We start from the raw sequence: 26,472 nt of genomic DNA, 5'->3' as shown, positions 1-26,472 counted from the left end.
CAAGCCAGCAGTTGTCAGTGGAGTCCTCATTTTGCTTCACCCTGCATTTGACTTTTCTGCTTCCTTTCACATTTAAGGATCATGGCGCTTGCACTGTGCTAACCTAGATATTCCAAAAATAATCTCACTATCTAAGATCAGCTGATTAGCAACCTTAATTCCATCTGCTACTTTTGTTTCTCTTTGCCATAACATATTCAGAGATTTGGGGGCTTTCGATGTGGACATCTGGGGCAGGAGGACAGCGACTACTCTCCCTACCGTAGTCTTCCTCTGGACTGCAAGGATTCACATCCAGAATACAATGACCATATCCCAAGATCCCCAAAAGTCCAAAACCCGATGAGCTCAAAAGTCCCCGATCTCGCTGGGTGACGGTATTCTCAGAAAACCTTTTCTGAGATTTGGATTTAGACTCTTGGAATTTTGGAGTTTAGATACACAGAGGACTTCCATAGACTTTAATATGTCTGGTGCATGAGCACACACATGCTCACATACACACATACTCTAACACAGAAAAGAGAGGAAAGGAGGAAAACAGGAAAGAAGAAAGAAAAAGAAAAAAGATAATAAACAACAATAAAAGATAACTTATAGTGACTGCATGTTATTTGCTAGACACTGTTCTCAGAGTTCACTCAAACCTCAGAACCAATTAGGTTCTGTTATTATCCTCAACTCCTTTGGTACATGGGGAAGCTGAGGCACAGAGACCATCAGTAAATCACCTTAGGTCACCTAGCAGATAAATGGTGAGCAAAGGGGCCAAAGGCTTGTGCCCAGGGCTTAGATCCCAGAGCGTGAGCTCCTGGCTATGGCTTAGAGGTGTCATGTTTGCTCTATTGCCATCTGTGTTGTACTGCAGTGGATACACATCCTTGCGCCGTGGAAGGTCCAGTTGATGAGGGCAGTAGCAGTAGCCTAAGGCAGGGCCTGCCACAGCAGATTAGAGAGACTACCGTGAACGGCTGTCCTCGCCTCTCACCTCTCAGGCTGCAAGGAATACCATAGAGAAAAGACCACGTACCCTTCTCTTCAGGGAACTTTCCGGGGAAGGCTCCACCCACTTGTAGGGCTGTTGGCTATGTAGTTTTTGACATCTGACCAGTTTGTTACAGTATAACTTCCTCTTGAGAGTAGGCAAAGTGCTATGGTGTCCAGAAATGGTAGCTTTGGTTCCCCATCAGATAGTATTTTCTTCCACCTGATGTGTGGATATGTGTCCCCGGGGGCAAGCTGAATTCAGGGCTTTAGAATTTCTAATGAAAGAATAGACAGAAAGATACCAAGTGAGCCCACTGGGTTAGATGTGAATGATCCTAATTCACCAGAAAGCCTCAGCGGGACGTAAGCCTACCTCCGTCTGTTTAGACTCACTTTCACCAGGGTCTAGGTAGGGTGGACCACCAGCTCTCCATAAGCAGCATAGCTTTGAGAACAGACTCACGGTTGTCTTATGTAATCTTTCATGCTGTGCTGGCCAAAAGCAAAGAACTATTTACACATATAGGTTAGAATCCAGAGGGGAGAAACATGCATAGCTTCTCTCCCCTGGTTATCCTAGCAGCGAATTAAATTAGAGATGCTGGGTCAGGGGTGGCACATATATAGCCTGGGTTTTGCCACCATCCTTTCCTGTTTCTGTGGAAGGTGTTCACAGCATTGCCTGTGGAAAGCAGAGTTACTGAACTCAAGGGCTTATACTGGTCAGTTGATAAAGGATGCATGCAAATTTAAAAAGGTTTACTCCAGTTAGACTCTTTTTTCATAGGTTTATAATCTCATTAGGCCTATGTTGAACTAGAATATTCTCTCCCACACTTTGACACATAGCATCAAGCAGCCTTTTTTTTTTTTTTTAAACACTGTGTTAGCCCTCATTGATTGTCATCATACAAGTCAGCCCTGGTCACATGTGGGTCTTGACATTCCCAAAATCATTGTATACAATGTTGTTTTATTTCCCCATCTAGCAAATAATGGATGGTGATCACCCCTTACGTAGGAAATATGCTATTGTTTTTGTTTCTCCTTCTTAAGGCATTAAGACGCTAAGAGGAGAGGTGATGAATGTGTCAGCACTGTCCTCAGTTTGTAGCAGCCAGAGAGTTAGGCATAGGCTGCCTCAGCAGGAATATCATTATATGGCTACACTCCAAGGACGTTTCACTCTTGCTGCAGTGACCCAAAGGCATCACTGTGGACTTCTGTTACCTTATAGTGCCAATCGCTGTGGATAAGAGAAGCATAAATATGTGAGATTCCTTCTGCATTCTGAATGAGGGAGGAGGGTAGAGGTGCCTGCTCAATCATTTCCATCTCTTTCATCTCTTTCTTTCTCAGCTTTTAGCAGGCTGGGCTCTGCCCCTTCACTGCCTCCCGCCAAAGTCTCTAACTGCCCTGATGTTAAAAAATGCAACAGTGTTTTTTCAGGTCATACAAATCAGCCTTCTCTGAAGGCTTTCCTTTTTGCTCCTCTGCGACACTGAGCACTCCAGGTTTCCCTCAGCCCTGCGTTTCCACTCCTACCAGTCCCTCCAGCTGGCTTGTTGTTAGTCCTCGAGCCTCAGATCTGAACTTTTTGCTCTACTTTTTACTTCTCAAAAGGCTTATGTCATCTCAAATTCTTCAGCCACCTCTGAAATTATTTGATGAACACCTGTCCTTCATCTTGGCTTCATCGTGCATTTTCTTCTACTAATGTAGTTTTCACACTCAAATGTATCATTCTGACAACTATGGGTCTAAAACACAGGCTTTATCTTTAAACCTTCCTTTTTTCCTATTTATATTAATGGACCAATATGTTGTTTCATCCATACAAAAACAAAAAAAAAAGTAAAGCCAAACTAAAACACCTGCAAGAATAAACAAGCAAAATTAAATTGAGTCATATTTGTCTTCCAGTACTTATGCAACAATAAACTACAGAATTTTCCATTCTTCTTTATTCTCACTGCTTCTTTCTTAGTCTAAACCCACCAGGATTCTTATTGCTCTCTCAATTGTCTCTGTTCTCGTTGTGTCTTCCTCAGTATGCTCTGAACTTGACGCCGCTACTCTCACCCTAACATTGACACTACTGAGTCTGCCCAGCTGGGGAGGGGAAGGGGGTCACACACAGCTTCAAAGGTAATGGTGAGTTTTATTCCTTCGGCTGGATGGAAAGTACAATGGCTCTTTAGTATTATTCTTTAAACTGCACATTTGTTATGTATGTGATTTTGTATATGTGATACTTTTAACTAAGGTGAATTAAAGTCATATTTTAAAAAGAGTCTAAACTGCATCCTACTGCATTCTAGAGTCTCAAATTGAAATATCAAAGTTGTCCATCAGCGCATCCCGAATAAACTGTCTGCTGTGATTCCCGCTGTCTGCCTGTAGTCCTCTTCCCTTCAATGATATTGATTCCTCCAGAAAACAAATGTCACTTCCCACATTTGTTTTCTCTTCCACATCTATTCCCACTGTGTTTCTATCTGAGAGAAATTCTGTTTCTTCTTCAGTCCAAGATTTATATTTTCCTTCATCTTTACAGCCAGTCTTTCTGTACACTCTCCCTTCTCCCTGCCTGGAGCTCTTCTTGACCTTTACAACTTCCAAATCTGAGTTTGGTTGATACTGAGTTATCGTCTGCTTGGCCTATTTTTATTTTTAGTATCTTATTATCTTTCCTCAACTAAAATGTAAGATCCTAGATGGTTGACCGTGAATCTTTTGCTACTTTGTTTTAAATATGTTGGAGGATGCTGTACTTGTTTGGTTTAATAATGCCATGTCGGAATAATCCAAAGAATGTTACTTTAAATGTGGAGCAAGCCAACAAATGTAGAAGGGCAGATATGATCTTTCATGCTGAGAACAATGGCCTTTGAAAATGACTTCAAAGCTCTACCAGATGTAATAATCCCGCAGGCGAAATCACCTTTTGGAATGTTTTACTGAGAATTGCTTGTGCTGATGTTATGTTTATAGCACACTTTAGGAAAATGGGCTAAAATGGCCATTTGGTATAAGTTTAATCTATTCTCTGCTTATCATCAAATCAATTTCCTTCCATTTTAAATTTCCAATTTCAGTTCGTTTTCTTCAGATGTTTTGGTAGATGTGGCAAGAGGCTTGGTCATCATTTTCATCCAGGGACAGTACTGAAAAGAGTCCAGGAAAAAGAATGCTTTCTCTCCTGCCCTGTGACCTTCTGATTAACAAGCAGCTTTTAATAAAGGCTAAAGCTTTTAACTTAGTTCAAACTGGAAGTTAATGTACAAATTGTCCAGGCTTTATTACTTATTTTAATGCTTATTTTTTCAACTAATACCTTATGATTTAAGATGAGGATTAGCATATTAAATGTATGCTATGCTAATTGTGTTATGACTCAAATACTTACAGTTTATTAATTTAAATTTGTACATTTATGTTAAATCCATTATTTTCATAAAAGATACAATTACAATCACTTAAGTAATGAAAGACAATTTAATAGTAAGATTTATCACTATCATATGATTTGGATTGAAAGAATATGTTAGACTGTCCTCTTTATTATATGGCTCACACACATATGCACATGTACACTTTCTGATAGACAGAAATTGAAGTTTGTTGAAGATGTATCTACTTCCCGACTCTGCTACCACCACTTCCTAAAAAGAACATTGTGTAGGCAAGTTTACGTGAACTTTCTATCAATCCCTTAATCAGAGGCTATTTCAGAACACATGAAAGTTAAAAATCTTGTTCAATAAATTGTCCAAATCTAGCAAAATTTTAATATGGAAACCTGGAAAAGACAGTATAAGAAAGAAAAGGAAATTGCGGTGGATTAAATGTTTACATCCCCTAAAATTTATGTATGTTAGGCATCTGAAGCCTAACCCCTTCAGATGATGGTGTCAGAAGGTGATGAGGTCATGAGGTTGGGACCTCCTGAATGAAATTAGTGCCCCTACCTGCCACATGAGATTACAGGGAAAGAGCCATCTGTGAACCAGGAAGCAGGCTCTCACTAGACACCAATCTGCCAGCACATTGATCTAGGACTTCCCATCTTCCAGAACTGTTATTTGTATAAGCTACCCTGTCTTCAGTATTTTGGTTTAGCAGTCCAAACGGACTAAGGCAAAAAGAATGGTGTAGACCATGTACCCTGATGGAGTGGTTAATGTTTTAAAGCACATACTGTTCACTAGGCATTGTGATAAGCCTTTTCAGAGGTATAGAGATGTTACTTAATTTGCCAGGAATTACTGATTTGCTTAACAGTAAAATTGTACTTAAAACCCAGGAATATCTGAATTCAGAACCCACATGCAGCTAATGAAATATTATTTTAGCTCCCTGGATACAAAAGTCCTTAATAAAATGCCATGAAAATTAGAATCCATAAGAATACAAAAGAGTATTACAAAATAACCAAGTAAATCTTTTAGGAATAAGATGATAGGATATTATTAGTAAATCAGTTCTGTTGTGAATTTTAATACTTTTTCAAAGTAATAAGGAATAACTAATTCAAGTAAATAACCTCATATTTAATGAGACTGTACAAGCACAGTCCAATCAAGGTTAATAATATCTTTATTAGTATTCAAAATTGTTCAGAAAGTTCTTAGCAAATATAATAACACCATGAAAATAAAAGAAATAGAAATAGTGGAAAGCAACAGGTAATGTGACTTATTTGCAGTTGATACAATGCCTTGGAAAATCCATATATAGGTCTGGATTCAAATAGATCAAAGTTATTCTCCGGAACTTCCATCTCTAAAGTGGCTATTAGTTGGTAGCCTAATTTGTCCACATTTAAAGCCTAACTCTCTTCATCTGTAAAAGAATAATAATAGCACTCATTTTGTGAGCGTTGAGGATTAAATAAAATAATGTATTGCTTACTGCGCAGAACCTGTCTTCAAGTAAGTGTTCAATAAGTGTCACCCAACTATTAGCAAGTGCAATAATAAGAAAGCTTGAGAATAAAAATGAACCTTGAGTTCAGTAAAATAATGTAGAAGAATACTATCTGTTTTAATAACAACCACTAGGTTCATTTCCTTTGCTAAATTCTCTCTCTGATAGAGTACTGTTGTCCATTACGGCTCTCTGCGATCATGGAATTGGCTATGTTTTCCAATATAGAAGCTACTAGCCATTTATGGCCTTTGAGAACTTGAAATGTAACAAGCGTTGCTGAGGAACTGAATTTTTAATCTTACTAAATTCAAATTGAATGGCAACATGTGGCTATTGACTACCATATTGGAAATCAAAGCCCTGGGATATCTCATTAGCTCACATGGCTGCATTCGCTGCTGTTGTGCCGGTGACCCTCAAATGAACTCTGCGGCCCGCATCCTACTCTGAACATCATGTATCCCATGTACCCATTTGCCTGCTCCTCACCTACCCCTGCTAAAATGGAAAGAATGCTCTCTGTGAAAGAGATTTGCCTCCCAATATCCATCCTTTCCCCCTTTAGTGATATGAACACCCATTTGGGGAGGTAAACGTACTCTGTAAGATTCCTTCCACCAAGAGTGTGGGTTAAGGGAGGTGGGCTGGCCTTTTTCTCTATCCTGCTGCCTAGAACTGATGGCCTTTTGGAGTTGGAGGAATAACCAAGCTGAGGAGATACCTGAGTGGGCAGCTAGGAGAAGCCAAAGTTCATAGAGTAGCCAAAGCATCATGGATCTGCGTGTTTCTTTATGTGAGGATGTAACACATTTTAATCTTGTTTATGAACTATTATTTTGGGTTTATTTGAAATAAACATGAATCCAACCCCACCCTAAGACAAATTATAAGGCCTACATTATGAAAATATTCGGGACATTAAAAATTGAATGAATGAGGCCCTGGGTGGGTTGCTCAGTTGGTCAGAGCATCGTCCCAATACGCCAGGTTTGTGGGTTTGATTGCCAGTCAGCGCACATGCAAGAATCAGCCAGTGAATGCATGAATGAGTGGAGCAACAAATGAATGAGTGAGCAAAAAATTGATTCTTCTCACTCTCCCCCCCCTTCCTCTCTCAAATCAGTGAAAATAAGTCAATGGAATAAAAAAATGTTTTAAAAAGTTGAATGAATGAAAAGTCATACAAAATAATAATGGTGATCATCAGCATACTAATGTTTGATTAGTGTCTTATCTGCCAAACAAAGTAACTGCTAAATAAATATTTATCTCAGTAACAACAAATACTCGTTGAGTGAATGAATGTTCTTTTATGAATGATAGAGATAAAGGATTCATTGAACATGTACTTACTGACTACCTGAAATACCAGGCAGTATGCTCTTTTCTGCGGAATAAAAATGAAACAAAATAAAACAAGATTGAACAAATAGAACAAAAGCAGAATTAAGATCCAGTACCTTAGTATAGGTTTTTTTGCTAGTATAGGATGATTTGCAAATGTTGATTAGAAGAGCTAGCTGGGATAAACTTTCAGTTTAGAAACAGCATTCTCTGAAAGCTAAACAACAAATGAAGTCACACTATTCCTTCCATTCCTGCAATATTTTCACATAAATTTAAAACAAATAAACTATAAAAATGAATATGGACTGAATAAGCCAGCTTGGGCAAGCTTATTGCAGGTATCATTGTGAGTCAACAACTTTAAAATGAGAATAAAGAAACATAAGAAATATCGTAAATATTAGTAAACATTTATTATGACAAGGTAATTATATGTCAGGTACTCATCTAAATGTTTATACATATTTAATACTTAAGCAGTGAGGCAAATACTATTATATATCACTCATCTTACAGAGGTGGTAACAGACCTGCAGAGTCAAGAAATATAGCCCGTCTTTGACACCTAGTAAGTAGTGAAGCTGGGTTCTGTACCCAGGCATCTTTGCTCCAGAACTGGCACTCCTAACCCATTACACTCTACTGAAGAACAAAATCCTTGCTGAGCACAAAGTAAACTCTGCCATCACATGGAATAATAATCAGTCACAGGGAATATTCTTCTAGATTAGGAAAGGAGCTACTATCAGAAGTTTAACAGTTGCATATAAAATTTCATCATTGAAATATCTCAGAGAAAACACGACTGTATGAGAATCACTTACCTAAACAAATCATAATAGGAAACATCAAATTTATATAAAAATTTACCTATATCCCTTTAAACATTTCTTATATTATTTATCCTATATTATCCTAAAATGATTAGGTAATTGGTTGAGGATATATATGAGATAAAATTAGCCCTTGTTGCTTTTTATAATGACATTGTAATTTGTGATTTTAAAAGGAATGAAATTAGAATAAATGCTAAAATTAGGCATCACAGTACTAGTAGTATGTTGTAATTAAATGCATATTAAATGAATAAATTAACAAAGTTGAAATAATAATTCACTTATCATACACATGCAGATAATTTTGATAATCAAAAAATGAGTGTTGCAAAAAATTAATTAAAGGCTGTCCAAACATAGTTAATTCTAGATTAAAAATCACAATTTCTAATTGTGTTTTCTACAGATTGTTTGGTAATGATTAGGTACTTGATCTTCCAAAATATTCCCTTAAGTGAGACCAAAGTTTTTTTATTTCAGTTATCAAGATGGAATGTAATATAAGATCCTAGAACAAATGTAGATAGCCCTGCATTTGAGTGAGTTATGTCCCAAAATGCATTAATTTGAGTGTCCATTATATAGAACACAGAATAACTTTGTAATTGAAAGAATGTTGTACATGATGACAATGATTCCAAAGTAGTTTTTGAAAGCCCACTGCACTCACAGTGAATGAGGCATGATGTGCTTATTTGCCATCCATGTAGCTTCTTCGGTCAACTGTCTTGTCAAACCTTTTGCCGATTTTTCAGTTGGTTCTTTTCTTAATGTTGTTGAGAAGTTTCACTATATTTCAGATATACATCCTTTATCAAAAATGTATTTTGCCAATGTTTTATCCCAGATTGTAACCTTTCTCTTTATTTTTTAATTTAAAAGATCAGATTTTTTAATTTTGGTAGTCTGTCAATTTTTAAAATGAATTATATTTTTGGTGTTGTATCTAGAAAACGTGTGCATAAACAAAGATGATAAACATTTTCTTTGAGAGTTTCTTTTAGAAGTTTTATAGCTTAAGTTTTATATTGAAGTCCATGATGTATTTTGAGTTAAATTTTGCAAATGGTGCAAAAACCTGATTATTATAAATCTACATATTTGAAAAAATATCTACCTGTTTTGTGCACTGCTACAGTGTAGTGCCAAGTATGATTTTTAAATATTTTCTCAATGAAATGATTATGAAACTGCTCTTTGAGTTAATAATTATATCCCTTTTTTCAAAGATGAAAGAAATGACGTACAGAGAGATCCAGAAGCCACTTTATCTCACTCTCAAATTCATCTGCTGTCTGGTGTTATAAGAGGAAGTTCTTTTCAAGAATAAAGTTCCCATGTTATGAATGACCTGTACAGGTCACAAATGAGCATTTCTTTTTACTTTTACCCTGCCTCTGGAGCCAGGGACTCTGGTCCCTAGATCTCTACCTCCCTCATCCCAGCATCACCCTTATGCCCTGGTGAATGGATAAACTGAGGCCACTTGAAAGGATTCTAGTGGTGAATTGATAAGCAAACTGTGGCATATCAGCCAAATGGAATATGACTCAGCAGTAAGAAAGAACAAACTGCAGATGTACCTACAACATAGGTGAAATTCAAATGCATTTTGCTGAAAGAAGCTAGAGTCAAAAGGCTACGTTTCTATGGCATGCTAAAAAAGGGACAGCAAACAAATCAGTGGTTGCCAGGGGACAAGGGTGAAGAAGGAACCGTCTACAAAGGGGCACGGGAATCTGGACGGGGTTGATAACATTGTCATCTCAATCGCAGCACTGGTTACACAGTTGTTGAAACTACACTAAAAGGATAGAGTCTATTTCATGTAAGTTATACTTTGGTAAATCTGATTAAAAACATAAACTCAGATTTTTCAATAAATAAAGCTCTATCAGTGTAATGAACCAGAGTGGACCATTGAATCAGGCAGCCTGTTTCTTCAAAAGAAACCAGGGAGTCCCTCAGCAGCAAGTCCCCTTCCCTCAGTGCCCCAGAGCAGCCGCCGGAACAATTCCTGCACACAGCAGGTGCCCAGTTAGCAAGCACTGAAGTGAATTCTGCTGTCATTAAACTGTTGTTTCTTCTGGAGAGGGAATACCCAGTCGATTTAACAGCTTTTCAGAGTTTTGTTGTTCATGAATCAAAAGTAAGCATCTGTTTTTATGAGAAGTACAGTGAGACCTAAAGAAACTTGAAGCAAAGGATATAGGACCTTGACCTGGTGTCTCTAGGTGCAAATATGTTTGACAACAGTGATGTTATTTGTTGCCAGCAACCCCGCTGCCTATTAGAACATTTCAGTGTAAAACTGTACCTAGCCTTTGTCCACCAGTCTTTTGTAAGCAGTCTAAAGAGCAATTTGTATGCTGGTGTTCCTCATGCAAATGAGGTCATTATCCTTTTAAAGGTATAAAGTCTCCTGTATGTGATGGAGCTTTCTAAGAAACAGAATTGACCTTTCTTTCCCCCTATTCAAGATGCCTGCAGAGCCTGCACTCATTAGCTAGAATTTGACTCCATGACATTTTTACTTAATTTTCTTTTCCCTCTATGTTGGACACATGGGGCAACCATTTATGTTCTTTCTTGACCTGAGATGCTCTCTAATCTCTTTCCAGCTGTGGCATTTGTCATTCAGTCACATCAGGATATGGTGACCCTTCTTTCCCCACAGCAATTCCTAACTGTTAATTGATTCATTTTAGAGAAGGAACTAGACACAGTCCTATGGACTTAACTCCATTTAATTAGTGTTAAGCAGAACAGTGGATAGAAAAGCAATTTCCTCTGGGGTAGAAACACATTCTTTATGAGGTAGTGGCAAGAACAAATAATATTAAGTTTTAATGCTTTCAGTTTTAATAAGTGCTGTGGATTGATAATATTAAAAACTAATTTCTTTTATTAATACTGATAATGCTGACAATACAAATAAGAATCCTAAATAATCATAACTGGAATTCAAACTCAGGGTTGTTTTTGTTTTTTATTACATGCTGCTCATCATTATGCTGAGAAATTTTTGTGATAACTATCAGCAGTATGTCCAGGATTATGCTAATTACTTTGTGTTCTTTTCTCAGCCCAACAAGGTGAGCTTCATTGAGCCAGTTTAATAGACAGGGACTTTGAGGTTCAGAGAGGTGGAGTAGCTTTCCCAGGATCACCCATTTGCTATGACCGGGATTGGAGCCCAGGTATGCTCTGACAGTGCCCACGCTTTTCGTAACTACCTACACACACAGCCTTTAGAGTGATACGGTACTATCAAGGACATCTCTGAAAGTATTGCTAGATCCTTCTTAAAATGTGATTGTGGAGCCTAAGAAAGAAGGTACCTACTAAGGAGGGCGCTCAGTGGCTTAACTGGTCTCAAATTTAAAAAACAGAGCCATAGAGCCATTTCTTAACAGTGGCCTGCCACACAAACTGCACTTCAGGGAGAAGCCGGCACTAAGCTACCTGCCTCCCACACCCAGCTGCCTCTCTGCAATGTGCACCTGCCCCCCTGAGCCAACCTTTATAAAGGAGTTCCTGGAACTGTATTTCAACCAGGAGGACAGAGGCTTTCCTGTCCAATTAGGGCGGCACAGCTGTATCCTTATCAGCATCTTCACCAACCAATCAGAATGGCTCCATTCTTTCCAATCAGGACAGTGCCTTTTGGACCAGTCAAATTGGAAGGACTTGGAGTCTTTATTTCTTGAGGATGGACCAATCAGGAACCAGGAGCAGGGACTTCCACCTATATTAAGCCAGCTCCCCTCCTGCTGGAGAGCGTACTTTCCCTTTCCACTGAAGACAGAAGACATCTTTTTCTGGATGGAACTGAAATGCCAAAGATGTAACCCCAAAGATGTTTATTCAGAGCAGAACAGATCAAACCAGCACAGGAGCAGAGTGGAACAGAGAGGAGCAGGGCAGACCAGACCAGACCAGACCTACGCAGAGCACAGCTGTCGAGCCAGAGAGGGACCTCGACCCCGGGCTGCCTGCCGCAGGGCTGCCTAGCTTCCTAGCCGTTTTCATGGCTGTGCTGTATATCACAATTGAGCTGTTTGTACTGAATAAAGTTTCTTCTGCTTCACTTTTGAATTTCAAATATTATATTTCCACATTATTAAGACAATAAAATGTAGACTCTTAGAAAAGCAATGTGATTTAAAGGTTTATTTATTTAACCAGGAACATTGATTGATCACTTAATATGTTCATATATACTCAGAGAAAGTATTATCTCTATTCTCTAGCTATCTGTCATGTCAGATGTGAACAGATAAATGAGTAAGGGGTGGCAGTATAGAGTGATGCATTCTATAATATAAGTGTGCTCAGGAGCCTACGGGAACAGAGAAGAGGACAATTTACATCGTGTATGGCGGGCGCGCTGCAGAAGGCTTCCCAGAGCAGGTGATACTGAGCTGAGTTGCTAGGTGAGTAAGAGCTAACTGAGAGGTGGCGCCTGGCAAAACAGAGGAAAGTTTTGTGTCAAAGACAGTGGCTGTATATTAGTAATGGCTAGAGCAAAAAAAGAAAAAGAAAAAAGTATGTTGAGGGAAATGTTCTTGATGTTCTTGGCTGACTTCTTAGTATGGAGATGGAGAGAACAAAATAACTCCGTTTTCTAGCTCTCTCCTTTATTTACATGGAGCTCTATTTCATATCTCTTTCATCATTGTGTCTTCCCTGGCACATGGCATTGCTGCTTCTGCAGCAGTTGTTCAGCAGTCATAGAGCTCAGCTGCCTGGGAGGAAAGAAAGGATTCCTCAGGTAACAGATCCTGAACAGATGCTAAAGGCCTTGGTGAGCAGCATTTTAGCCTTGCCATCAAAACTGTCCCTCTGTCCCTCTGGTTAAAAAGGAGAAAAGGAAGGATCTGTTTCTTTCTAAACAGGAATGAATACATGTGAAGTTTCTTAGTTTTCATAATAGCGATCTGCCCTTTAATGTTAGTAATTATATTTTAAATACTGAAGTTATTAAACATATTAGCTTTCTGTAACCTCCCATATGTAATTGTTATAAATAATCCCATTATAACAATGCAAAGTAAAAGAGATGTAAGACTCTTTGACAAGTTGTCCAGTAGTGCCTGCTATCTGATCATGCTGATGAATCTTTCCCATTTGATTTCTTCCATCACTTCGAAGATTCATGAACTCCTCTTACTTTCTAAAGTCATTTTTCCTTGAGAGATTTGATAAGCATTCACTTCTGTTTCCTTCTAGTTTTTCTATAGTTTGTTTTTATATTTTAACTTTTTACTCTCAGGAATAATATGTGTATGTATTTTATAAGCTTATAAAATGTTTTTTCCCCCAAGTAGCTAAGTACTACTAATTATTAATAATTTGTTAAATAATGTTTCCTTGGTAAATTAATTTTGATAGTTCTTTCATTTTAAATTCATACAGAGTATATTTCTATGTTACGAATTCTATCCTATTGATCTCTCTTGTGTTTTACACAACTATCACAGATTTTAAAATACAGTTTTATAGAATATTTTGACAGCAACCAGGGCTGAATCTCTTCATTACTCTTTTTTAAAATTTTTCCTTAGCAGGATCTTTTCTATTTTTTCTACAGAAAGTGCTTAGAACAATTTTATTAACCCAATAAGATTTAAGATTGTTAGAATATTGTGATATATTAAATTCTTGAGCCTCATTTATAATTCATTTCGGCTTACTGAAAATAGTTTATTTGAAGTCCTTAAATAATCTTTCTTCAATCATCCTAGATTCCACTTTCTTCTAGAGTATATTTGTTCTTCCTCCTCTTTTTTTTTTTAACTTTGAAGACAGTCCACTTCTAGAAAAGGCAGAAACAAAACTACAGTTGAATAGTTCAGCTTTTTCTGTTTTGTCTGTTAGCATTAAACTGTATTTTTCCATTGTTTCAGACTGATATCTATTTCATTCTTTCTACATATAGGAAAAAGGTCTTTTGTTTTGTGTCAGCTTTTGTTATTTCTTTATTTTTTCTTTATCTTTATTGTTGACACTACTTGAGATTTCCCCATTTTTTTCCCCCTTTACCAGCCTCCATTATCCCCCATCCCGCACCCCCTGGCCATCACTACACTGGTGTCTCTCTCTGTGAGTTACGCATTTATGTCCTTTAGTTATTCCCTTCGCCTCATTTGATCCAATCCCTCCTCCTTTTCCCTCCTCTCTGACAGCTGTCAGTCTGTTCCATGTGTCCATACCTCTGTTTCTATTTTGCTCCTCAGTTTATTTTGTTCATTAGATTCTCAGATATAAGTAAGATCAGATGGTATTTGTCTTTTTCTGACTGGCTTATTTCACAAGCTTCATTTTTTTCCCTTTAGCCTCCTTGGGGTGGTTCTCACTGGCCGAGCCACTGTTTGCCTTCACTGCCCCTGTGCTTCTGGTAATGTAGTTGATGTGTTCTCTTTCCCCACAGGAGCTTATCAGATAGTTTCTGGGGCAGTTCCATCAGTTTCCCTAGGTACCAACTCCTTTCCTTCCTAATTAGGTTACTTGTAACTGTGCTATCAATCTAGTGTATGAGATCTTTCTATTTCTCTTGGAGTCTCTGGCCATGTACTTATAAAATATTTTCCCAGAATTCTCTGAACTACCTAATCAACATATCTAAATACATTTTATTTTTCTCTTGGCTGCTGTAATCTCTGGGATGATACATTCACAGACCCCCCCGTTCTCATCATTGCACCTCACTAACATTTTTCTGGTCAGATGTGAGCTAAAAATAGAAATTCCCTTTTTCTCTTCCTTCAGCCATCTAAAAGATGCTACCATAAATGTCTCAATACAAACTGTTGAATGTTCTTGTTCCTGGAGATCTGTGGGGTCTTCCCAACTCTGGATGTCGTCAGGTATAACAAAAAATGAATATGTGTGTTTAATTGGAACAACAATTGCATGAATGAATAATCTGGTATAAAAGGGTTTTAAAGAGACTGGAACCCATGGAGAAGCAGAAAGAAATGGCCCGCCTCATGGTGCAGGTATGGGAGGCGACGGAAGGGAGTAGACACACGCAAGCTCAATTTTACAGGCATTGCCACACATCTGGGCCACAGGAGTGTGGAAACGATCTGCTGTCCTCTCTCAGTTATCTGCCCCATGGACATGCTTTTGCTAACTGTCCTAACAGTAGATAAAAGACAATGAAGTGTCAGGAACTCCCTCAGTAATTATAATTACAAAGAAATATCTAGATTAACCCTATCAATTATCTATAATTAAGTAAAATTAGACCTTATAAAAATGTTCCCTCTCCTTTTTATTTCATTCTCTGTTTTCCAAAATGTTCTCATCCTTCAAGAATCTGCTCCGTGCATCCCTCTTATGAAGAGTCCCTGATAGACCCAGGCGGTCTCAGCTCCCCTTTCTTTTCTGTTGCTATCCTTGCACTTTGTATTCATTATTTATGGGTCTATCACGCTCATTTTGACTTTGAATCCTTAAAAATAGATACTATTCATTTTTCTATTTCTGACATACACTATATTACCTAGTAGGTTCTAGATATTATTAATAAAATATAACATTAATCAACTATAATGCTTGAAAATATTAGGGCTGCTTGGTCTACATGAGCTGATTTAAGAAAGATGTGAAAATGTCTTAATTTGACATACTTGCTGTTAGAACTCTGACCACCAGATAGAAGTTACAGATGAGTGTTTGGGACTCATAAAAAACTTCTAAATAATTTAAGGTACTGAAAAATGCAATGAAATGAATTGTGAGTAGCAATTACTCTACCAAACACTCAAGGAACAGAGGAAGATTTATGTATTTCTATTATACGTATGGATGGATGAATGATAGGGTACCAATGCAGAGATGTGGAGATGGGTAGGGCATTTCTTACCCAGACATCTTAAAACGGATGAATATATGTGTTCATGTTGGGGGCATGGTATCCAGAAGCTATTTTCAATATTCCAAAGGCTAAGGAAAAAGCAAATTTCTCACAATTCTCCACAGCTTTTAAAAATGTCCCAATGTTTTGTTCTTGGCCAGATTTACAGACTGAATGTGGTAACACTGGTTATCATGTGAACGCCTGTAGTTATGCATTACCATTGATTTTTGTGAAAATTTAAGAACTAGTTATTGTTACTAACTCCAATGAATGGAGGAGGATTTCAAAAAATGGAATCTATGCAGAAAGCATATTAAAGGGATTTTTTAAATCATGAACTGAACTAAGATCATTCTATATGTTATTTCATAGACTCTTTTCTCCCCAGTCTTTTTGGCATCTCTAAGATAAAGGTGCATCTTACAATGACGGTGTATTGCATTTAATTGCAGTGTTTTCTTTAAGTCTTTCCAAGTGTTTTATAAAATAAAAATGCCATTTATTTTCCATAGTGTTTTAATGTCAGAGAAATATAATTTGATTCAGAGTGGTTCAAAAGGTGTGTATGGTATAAGTGATAAGACTGTCTGAATCAAGATCCTGTGGCTCCTTAATTTCTCTGAGACTCAGTTTTCTCATCTGTAAAATGGGGATGATAATATCTACTGTATATACTGCTTGTGAAAATTGAATGAGGTGATGCTTGCAATGTGTTAAACTTTTCTTTTTATTATATCTGCCCTAACTTGTTGATGTAGAAACAGTTAACGCTTCTCCCAAATTGCCAAAATTATGAGAAAAAAAAAATTACTGAAAATCTTGAAAGATCTGACATGATTTTATTTTATTATGCAAATAATTTTGACCTCCAGAAATTATTTATTTTGCTCTGGAAGCCTCATTTCATCTCTACTGCTAACCAAACACTTTATTCCATTTTGTGCAACAATTTATAATGAATCTTAAAAGAACTACTTATTATCTTAGATTTTTTGGCTCAATTACCTATTTCAAATACTCAATGACTAAGGAAAGCATGTCATTTTCTCCTTTCCTGCACACTGGAGTATAATAGACTGTGAATAGAGCAAATCAAAGAAACACAAATACCAGGATATGGGGCCCATTGTGTCAGTTTGTAGCTCTGTTATATGGTTTTAATTTAGGTCGACTGATTGATTATAACAGACTGACAGATAGCACATTGTTCCACTCTTGGGATCTTTAGATGCTTTAATATTCCTATTCTTATCTGTCCATTTTGATTCTAAAATTTAAGAGAAATAGAATTACAACATTCACTTTGTTTTCCTGTGCTAAGTGATTATCTCTGAAGTGCAATTTTGTGATTAGGCGAGATGGCATGCATACACTTGGCTAATGCTGTTCCCCCCAGGGTGCAGAACAGGTAAATTCATAATGAATGGATGTTGTGCTTTGATTTCAAATGGATGTAAAACCTCACCACGCTTGGTACTTTTATTTTTAAAATCTATTTAATTATTTTAAAATTAACAGGAGAATATTAAGATTGAACTTTAGAAAATGGCATTTAAACATAAGTCAAGGGTGCTAACTGCTTATGAATGTTAATCCCTTTCAAAAAGTGAATAAACAAACTTACCTGACATAAATTGGGGTGAGTTACTAAAAATCTTCAGTTTAATTATTTTTATTCTTCCTGATTAATTTATAAAACTATTGGAATGCAACTTGGTGTTAGCACTGCCAAATTCTAATGTGCCTTATTTTGAAAACTACAGTAATTATTCAACTAATTGATGTCATAGTATTGTCATAGTTGTTGGTCCTTGATGGGTGACATTTGAAGGTGGGGTGGGGATGGAGAAGCTAGGAATGAATGGTTGGCACAAAGCATTTTCTTCGACTATTTTCTTTGATGTTTTAAAAACAAATTTTGTCCATGAGTATAACAGACGGGCTTTAAAGAGTGTTTATTAGCACTCCCAAATTTAAACACACTTTTAACATACCATGAAAGGTACCCAAACAGTAATTTTTTTACTGATTTAGTTAGAATAAACAATTTACCTTATATCATGAATCTCAAAGTGAGAAACATAATATGCAATTTCTCAAACATAATACAGATGAATTTTTTTTATTAGTAATCAATACTAGTTAGGACTCCATGTAGACAATGCTAGTGCATGGTCATTTGGCTACAGTTCTTTGATCAGCTCCTTCTTCCCATACTTAAATCTCTTAGCATAGTGTTCATTATACAGTTAGAGCTTAATAAATTTTAGTTATTCCTGTTATTCTTTTCATTATCTTTCCAATTGAGCAAAAATCGTAACTTTAATGAGTTGATAGATGATTTTTTTGATGATAAAGCACATTAACTTAGAGTAAAGTAATTTTATTCAAGGTTTAAGGAAAAGCCAAACCATTAAATTTTTAACCTATTATGGTCCAGTTATATGTCCTGTGAACCCTCAATAATGGTCTTTCTGACTGAACTGATTGACTTCCCTGCATGTTCTATTATCACTTTCCCTGATACATGTGATGCCCTCAAAGCTGTTCTTGTAATTGTGGATGGCTATGTAGCAGAGATGGATTGCCTTCCCAATTTTCAGCTTCTTTCAGCCTTAGAAGTTACTTTATAATTACTGTGGGGGGAGTTGTTGGTTTGTTTTATCTGTCTTTCCTGCTAGTCCTGTTGGCTCTGTGAAGATACCTTACTAACCTTTACAGCTTTGTCCCCCAACAATATGCCATTGACAACTTTGAAGGTGCCTAACAAATGTGCGTCCAAAGAGTAAAATAAGAGCACAAACGAAGGGAAGACAAAATAGAAGGATATATTTAAGGCCTAAATTGCCCCCAAAATTCTCTCTGAATGAAACCTCTTATAAAATCAAGTGCGCATGGGTCTGTCCGCACATTCATGGAAGTTTAAACTTGAAGGGCCTGGAGAGGTCACTCTCAGTCAGGCCTTCCCCTTTGGTGTCTCAGAAACTGAGGCAGGCCCAGCATCAGGCTGTTATGCAAACAGATTTAAAAGATACCCCCCTACCCATTTAGAATTTTGGGAAAAGGGATGGTCTTTCACTTTCAACTCTTTATACTTTTCTATGTCTTGATTTGAACAGCAACTACAAAAAAAATGAGCATAACATCTTAAAAATATGTAGAAAAGTATAATTAAAAAATAATAAATTTTAGTACTCTGCATCAGTACCATATAGAATAAACAAAAGTAAGCAAGAACAAAATAAGGTTCTATAGCGTGAATATCATTTGCTAAAGTGTACGTCTTGAAGAACAGACTGAATGAAGTTCACTCATTTTGTATTAAACCTCTCTCACATATTGGTGAAAAGGCTGCTTGCTTATTTTCAGGTTTAGGATTCATATCCTTAATTATATTGCCTAAGAGCCCAAATACCTATCTCCACAAGAAGACACTGCTCAAGATTTCTTATCTGTGCTACAATTAGGCCCCACCGTTTAATGTACCCATTCATGGTCATAATCATCAAAAATTTATTTGCGCTAGCATTTCTGAATTCCTTTCTGGTTCATTTAAGGAAAAGAAAAAGCAAAATATTTTAAAGTAACGGGAGGTATTTGTAAAGCAAGTTGAGTTATCCTTTCATTCATGCTTTCTTTGAGCATTTTGGCTACATTCAGTGTCCTGAGACTTTGGCAAGTGGAAAGGAGAGGGTTGCTATAGCACCACTTGTAAAACTGTTGTTGGAAGGAATGGAGTCTACTGGCTAAAAGCCAAGCAGTGTTGCAACTCATCTTTCCTAACTTTACCCAGACAGTTATTATAGATCTATACTTGCATATTAATGATCTTTCATACTAATTGTCTACAGATCAGGGTGTCCATTCAACTCAGTTTTCAACATTACTGTTTTTACAGCTTCTGCCACCTTCGAGGACTTCCAGATTCGTCCCCACGCTCTCTTTGTTCATTCGTACAGAGCTCCAGCTTTCTGTGATCACTGTGGAGAAATGCTGTGGGGGCTAGTCCGTCAAGGCCTTAAATGTGAAGGTAAGAAATGTCCTTCCCCAACCAAGCTGAACACAGGCTGGAATTACCTGCTTGCAGTTGTGCCATTTACAACGTTTCTCTCCCTCAGATATCTTCCAGCGATTTGGGGAGTGCGTGGATTCTGTTCTGTTCATTTGTTTACATTTCCTGTCTTCAACCTATTTGCTCTGACCTGGGAAAACCAATTCTCACATCTTTTCCCAATATCATATGAATATGTTTATTTCGTGTTAGTTGTTTTGGCATTTGACTAAAAATAAAATCGGTGTCTTAATCCAGATCTTGGAATAGTAGTCATTCAATAAATGTTTGTTGAGATGAGCAGAGATTCAGGAGGTTAATGAAACCATCCAAAGCCTCTCAGTTATTGAGTGGCAGATACAACTTGTGCCACACTTGTATACCAATATCATAGTTTTATCACCATCTGTGGAAAGAAACCCTTGAACCATAGAGCCAGAATTCAAATCAATGTAGTTCAGAAGTTATGATGCATGTGATTAATTTTCCCCATGTGTCCACTCACATAGGACTTGTGGCAGCTAAAAATGGCTCAGATCATCTCTTTGGGGTTTTTTTTCCTAGATTCTTCAAAGCCAACATCCATTAGATCAGAGGACATTTTTTAAAATGACAATCACAGTAGTTGCTGAGCTCATCCAATAAAATCAGAATTCAAAACCCAGATTATTTACAGATTGGGAAAATAAATCAGAAAAATCTCAAAAGAATTTGAATACCAAATAGCCCCAAGAGATATGGAAGCAGTACTGTTTTTAAAAATTCAAAATTTACAACCAATACTAGAAAAGCTTTTAATTTATGGTTGAACAAAACTCATCTTTATTTTCTTTTCCAGGATGTGGTCTGAATTACCATAAGCGATGTGCATTTAAAATCCCCAACAACTGCAGTGGAGTGAGGCGGAGAAGGCTCTCAAACGTTTCTCTCACGGGGCTCAGCACAGTCCGCACAGCGTCTGCCGAGCTCTCCACCAGTGTCCCTGATGAGCCCCTTCTGGTAGGGCCTTCTGTTCTTCCGTTCCCCCTTGCATATGAGAAATCTGTGGGACACGGTGATAGCAGTGTCAGTCCAATTCAGGGCCCTGGGAGGGAGGACACAGCCGGGGTGTAAATGACTGTTTCTTCGGGGCCTGTGCTGTAGCGTGGTCAGTGCTTCATCAAGTTTGCTCTTCTCTGTGAGTTTCGTCCAATTACAAAATATGTTCGGTTTTACCATGGTCGTAGGGCCAGAGCAGCACAAACTGATGTGTGAATGTTGAAAAACAGTTTGTCAGAATTTGGAAAATAGAGATAAAAGATGTTTTTCTGTGAAGATTATTAAAGCATTTTGTGGCATAGCTGCATATTTATTCCGGGAGGAAATTTGAAATACTCTGTTAATGGAAATGTGAAAGTCTTTAATTGCTTGCCATCACTGGCATACATTCCAGTGTATTGTCAGAATGACACTATTGACAAATGCTGTGAGAAAAATAGCACTTAACACTTTAAATTGTTCCATTAGCTCTAAAATATATATTTTATCCATATGGCTTAAATATTATTCTTTAGGAAAATTAAATATGGATTTTTAAACATTCAAAACACAGTAAAAGTTGTAATTATGTGAATCATTTAAAGTAAGAACTTTTTTTGAAATTAGCTAATGGTGTGAGGCTTTAAATTTCCCATATTTTCTCCCTCCCCCAATGGATTTTACAAAGACTCTTTATAATCTAGATGTTTTAAAAAATTAACTAAAGAAAAAACCATGAAATTAGTAAAACTTTTAGGTTAAATAAATCTTTCTTGGAATGGAGAGTGACAATACATATTTAAGACATCTCTAAAAAGTTGCATTAATTAGTTCATTGTCTGAAACATATTTTATTGTGATCTTTAGATCATTTTAGTTTGTTACAGCATGAGCTAGACATATAACTCAGTTGAATGCTCATTTTTATAATTAAGAAAATTCCATATTCTGTTTTCTCAAGACTTTCTTTTGCGAGTTTCTTGTTTTCAGACCTTATCAAGTGAACCTGTTGGGAGAAGTCAGATACAAAATTCTACCAATAACTAGAAGAATATATTATATTTTGGTAGCTATTCAGAATGTATGTGTGGGATTATATATTATCCAATAAAGTTGTATTAATTGGAATTAGTGATGTTCTTACAGAAAAATGCTTAAATCAAAAGCTATTTACTTTTTCAAATAACTCGCATGTCACCTTCCCAACTCTGAAGTTCCTTGATTTAGTTTGAATTTTTGTAAGCAATGATTTTACAAGTTACAACTGTTACTTTAAGTTTTTAAGGATAGTCACTGACAGTCATACTGTTTACAGGATAGACATTTAAAGACAAGTTTTAGAAACAGATTTACAAATTAAGCATGTATTTTAGTTTTATCAGAGAAAGCTTTTAAAAATTATTTGATATCTCACAAAAAATCTAAAGCTCTAAAGTCATTCATCATTAGACTAGGTTAGAATCTTGATGATTAATACTGAAGATTTTTCTGTTAAACCTATCTCACCTTTTTATAGTATATACACTTATGTGTGTATATACATTTTCACACACACACACATATATATACATTCTTCAAAACATCACACATATTTTAGATTTTGTTAGTATAAATTTTATATTTAAGTTATATACATGCATGTATGTATAAATATACAATTTATATATAAATATAGTTTAGGTTACATAGCTATAGTCTTTAAAACAAGTTTTTACATTTTTAAACCAAATTATTTAACTGCTTTATTTAACCAAATTAAATAATTATTTAATTCTTCAAGTTCCTAATTACAAATTATATTTTTCAAAAAATGTTGAATTTCTTAGTGCTTTAGTACTGAATGGAAATTTTTGTAGTAGAATGCTTAAAATGTATTTTAAAAATGTACTTTTAAAACTTATATTTTAACCATGTCTATCAAGAATGCTTGTAAACTTGTGATCAAATTAGATATTTATAAAGTGAGAAAATACTGGGGGCCATAAGATACTTTGAAAAATATGACCATAAACATTTATAACCTTGTACAAAATGCCACCAGGTAACCTCTCCATGAGAAATGCCTTTGGGAGCCATGCTGTGACTCTGCCGCGTGGGCCCTCCAGTTTGTTTTATGTGCATCCCAGCCTGTTGTGCCCTCATGGAGTTGCCTGTATGTCTCCTTTTATCCAGCTCCTGAGAAAAGAAGAAACTTTGGTCCACCTTCAGGAGGACACGTATTTCCTGGTTCCTTGAGCCAGACCTTGGCTCCTTTTTGCCTGGCAGAACCACCCTGCTTTACCCAGGCTTGCTTGACGTGCAACAAATATGTTCCTTTTCACCCCTAGGCAAGACGTGAAAGGCCAGTAACTGTAGTTTAAAACTTGTAGTGCATACTTAGTCAAAGGTAATATAATGGCAATAATAGTGTAACCTTTTAGTTCTATATACCATAAAGGATATTTTTATTATGGAAAAAGGTAATGGCATTGTTTAATAATGCCACCAGATCACCCATATAGATTTTCTCTCAAATGTAAGGAAATGATTTTTCTCTGTGTACTTGATTCCCCGTTTTGACTGCAAAATCACCATTTCACATATACATTAAGATATTAGTAATTTCATTAATTTGTCCATTTGAACACATAAATTTCATATTTCAATAATGTTTCTCAGGGAAAGAGGATAACTACACAGGTTATATGACAAGCTCTATCTGTCATCAACTTTGGCAGTAAACAGTATTCATTATACCAACCATAAAGCAGTTCATCTTTTAAGAAAATCCAAAAGGTAGTCAATTTATGGCAAACAGCTATGTGAGAGTGTGTATCATTTTATAAATCATCACCAATATAAGAAACAAGAAAAATATAGCATATCCTTAAGTTGGACTCACTATTACATCATTACATATAAATATACATATCAATATATCAATTTTATAGAGTTTTAGACAATTGCAGAAGGGAACTTGGGATGAAAGGACCCTATTGTAAGATCCAAGATCACAGAGGAGTAGGTTGAAGCTACACAAACCTCCTCCCAGAACCAATCTGGAATTACAGCTAACTAGTAAAGAAAGCATCCTGGATACCCAACTGAACACTAGCTGGAGAGAAGCCTTATAACCAAGGACAGGCAGAAGAAGCTACTTCATAGTGAGAATGGTAGGGACTATGGAGGAGACACAAGAGGGTTGGCTGGGCTCTCATGGGTGCCCATGGCCAGCTGGAAACTTCTCCAAAGAGGACATGCAGATGGCCAATAGATGTATGAAAAGATGGTCAACATCACTAATCATTCAAGAAATGCAGATTAAAACCTCAATGAGATGCCATCTCACACCAGTCAGAATGACTCTCATCAATAAATCAACAAATAACAAATGCTGGAGAGGATGTGAAGAAAAGGGAACCCTTTTGCACTGTTGGTGTGATGCAGACTGGTGCAGCCACTGTGGAAAGCAGTATGGAAATACCTCAAAAAATTAAAAATGGGTCTGCCTTTTGACCCAGGTATCTCACTTCTGGGAATATATCTGAAGGAACCCAAAACACTAATTCGAAAGAACATTAAGCACCACTGTGTTTGTTGCAGCGTTATTTAGAATTGCGAAGATATGGAAGCAGCCTAAGTATCCATTAGTAGATGAGTGGATAAAACAACTATAGGATGTTTACTCGATGGAATACTACTCGGCCGAAGAAGAAAATTTACCTTTCTCAAGAGTATAGATGGATACGGAGAACATTGCACTAAGTGAAGTAAGCCAGTCAAAGAAGGGCAAATGCCATATGATACCACTCATATGTAGAATCTAATGAACAGACTGAACTAACAAGGGAAATGGGCACAGACTCACAGATGGAGAGGAGGATGACAGCCGGGGGGCTGGGTAGTTTAGGGGATGGAGGGATTGAGCTGGAAGGAAAAGCACTCAGGGACGTGGGCAAGAGTGTGGTGATTGTGAGGACGAAGCGGGGTGTAAGGAGACTAAACGGTAATGGAAAAAATTACAATAAAGATTAAATTTACAAATGTATTTGAAAAAATAAATGAATTAAAAAGTTTTTTTTAATTTGAAAAAAGATTAAATTGAAATAAAAAAAGACAATACATAAACTGATAAATCTTACATGCCTTTACTCACGCTACTTCACGGAAATAGCATCATACATGAAAACATCCATAATTAGAAGAGTACTATTGCAACAACCCGCTTACATAACAACAAATTCGGTAGATGGAGAAAGAAATTAAAAAAATTTCTTTAATCCCCCAAAAACAAAAAAAATAAGTGACCCTATCATTTTTCTATGCTTTACTCATCTTTCTTACTTACAAATATTTTTGAATTTGGGAAAAGTGTAAGTCATTTAAAACCATGTTATGCAAGACTTAGTCTCATGCAAAAAGTTAGTCTGTTCCAGAACTTCTGCTCCTAGGTATGAAAAAGCTTGTATTAGATCAGCTCTCCTGCAGGGGACAATTATAAAAGATGGATAAAATATAACAAAGAGTATAATGTATATGAAAGTTCCCAAGAGCACCCAAGGCAATCAGAATTTGAGGCACCAATGTCTCAGAAAGAAGGAAATCACAGAACGGTCAATGCACAGTATGGCCCCAGTGCACAATAGAAAGTGCCAAGCTCAAAATGTTAGTATTGTTGAATTTGAGAACCCATGATGTAGAACAAAGCTGGAGAATTTCCAAGCGTTTTATAAAGCCACAGCTGTGTCAATGTGGTATCACACAAGAAAACAGAAAAATAAATCGGTGAAGCAGGGCAGAGAAAGTCCAGAAACTGCATGGTTATACGGGCCAACTGATTGATGGCAGGGGCACCATTACTGTGAGGAAAGGATGGTCTTTCCAACAAACATTTCTGGGGCCAATAGAAAAATAAGTACAAGAAACAGGACTCAAATTACTGAGGGCAAGAGAAAAAGATGAATAAATTGGACATTATTGAAATTAGTAAATTATTTTTATCAAAATATACCTTTAAGCAAGTCAGGGAATGGGAGGATATTCCATTAAGCCAGTCACAAAATGAGATAATTTTTCAATGTATGTGTCCTATAAAAGACACATTTGGAACGTATGAAGAGCATCTATGAAAAAAAGCTAAAGGACAGACAGCTCCATACTGTATAGGCAAAACACTTGAATACTTTCCATAAATATAGCCAATAAACATGAAAATGTACTTTACATCATGTACATAGTTATCAAGGAACCTAGAGTTAAATCTGCAGTGAGATGTCTCTATACCATAGTAAACTTTCAAGTAAACTTGAAAAACAAAATACTGAGAATGACAATGATTAAGATATTGAGCAAGTAGAACATATATATATATATATACTACTGAGAATATAAATTGGTTCAGCCATTTTGGGAAACTGGTTTTCCAAAATTATCTTCTGGCAGTTCCTTCTAAGGCT

At 36.6% G+C, this 26,472-nt stretch overlaps 1 protein-coding gene across 3 annotated transcripts in view; it reads left to right on the top strand.

The window, feature by feature from the left end:
• The window catches only part of PRKD1 (protein kinase D1), a 316,057-nt gene that overhangs the window by 216,785 nt on the left and 72,800 nt on the right, over positions 1-26,472 (top strand). For all 3 annotated transcript variants that reach the window (XM_054577898.1, XM_054577899.1, XM_054577900.1), the window contains 2 exons: positions 19,868-19,999; positions 20,859-21,019. In XM_054577898.1, the coding sequence (XP_054433873.1) occupies positions 19,868-19,999; positions 20,859-21,019 (293 nt within the window). The remainder of the gene's footprint in view (positions 1-19,867; positions 20,000-20,858; positions 21,020-26,472) is intronic.

The sequence above is a fragment of the Pteronotus mesoamericanus genome, unplaced genomic scaffold (genome assembly GCF_021234165.1).
Source record: "Pteronotus mesoamericanus isolate MK-2021 breed Mesoamerican mustached bat unplaced genomic scaffold, CSHL_Meso_final contig_46, whole genome shotgun sequence".
Taxonomy (NCBI): domain Eukaryota; kingdom Metazoa; phylum Chordata; class Mammalia; order Chiroptera; family Mormoopidae; genus Pteronotus; species Pteronotus mesoamericanus.
The sequence above is the reverse complement of the archived record's forward strand: the minus strand, read 5'-3'. Positions and strand labels throughout refer to the sequence as shown.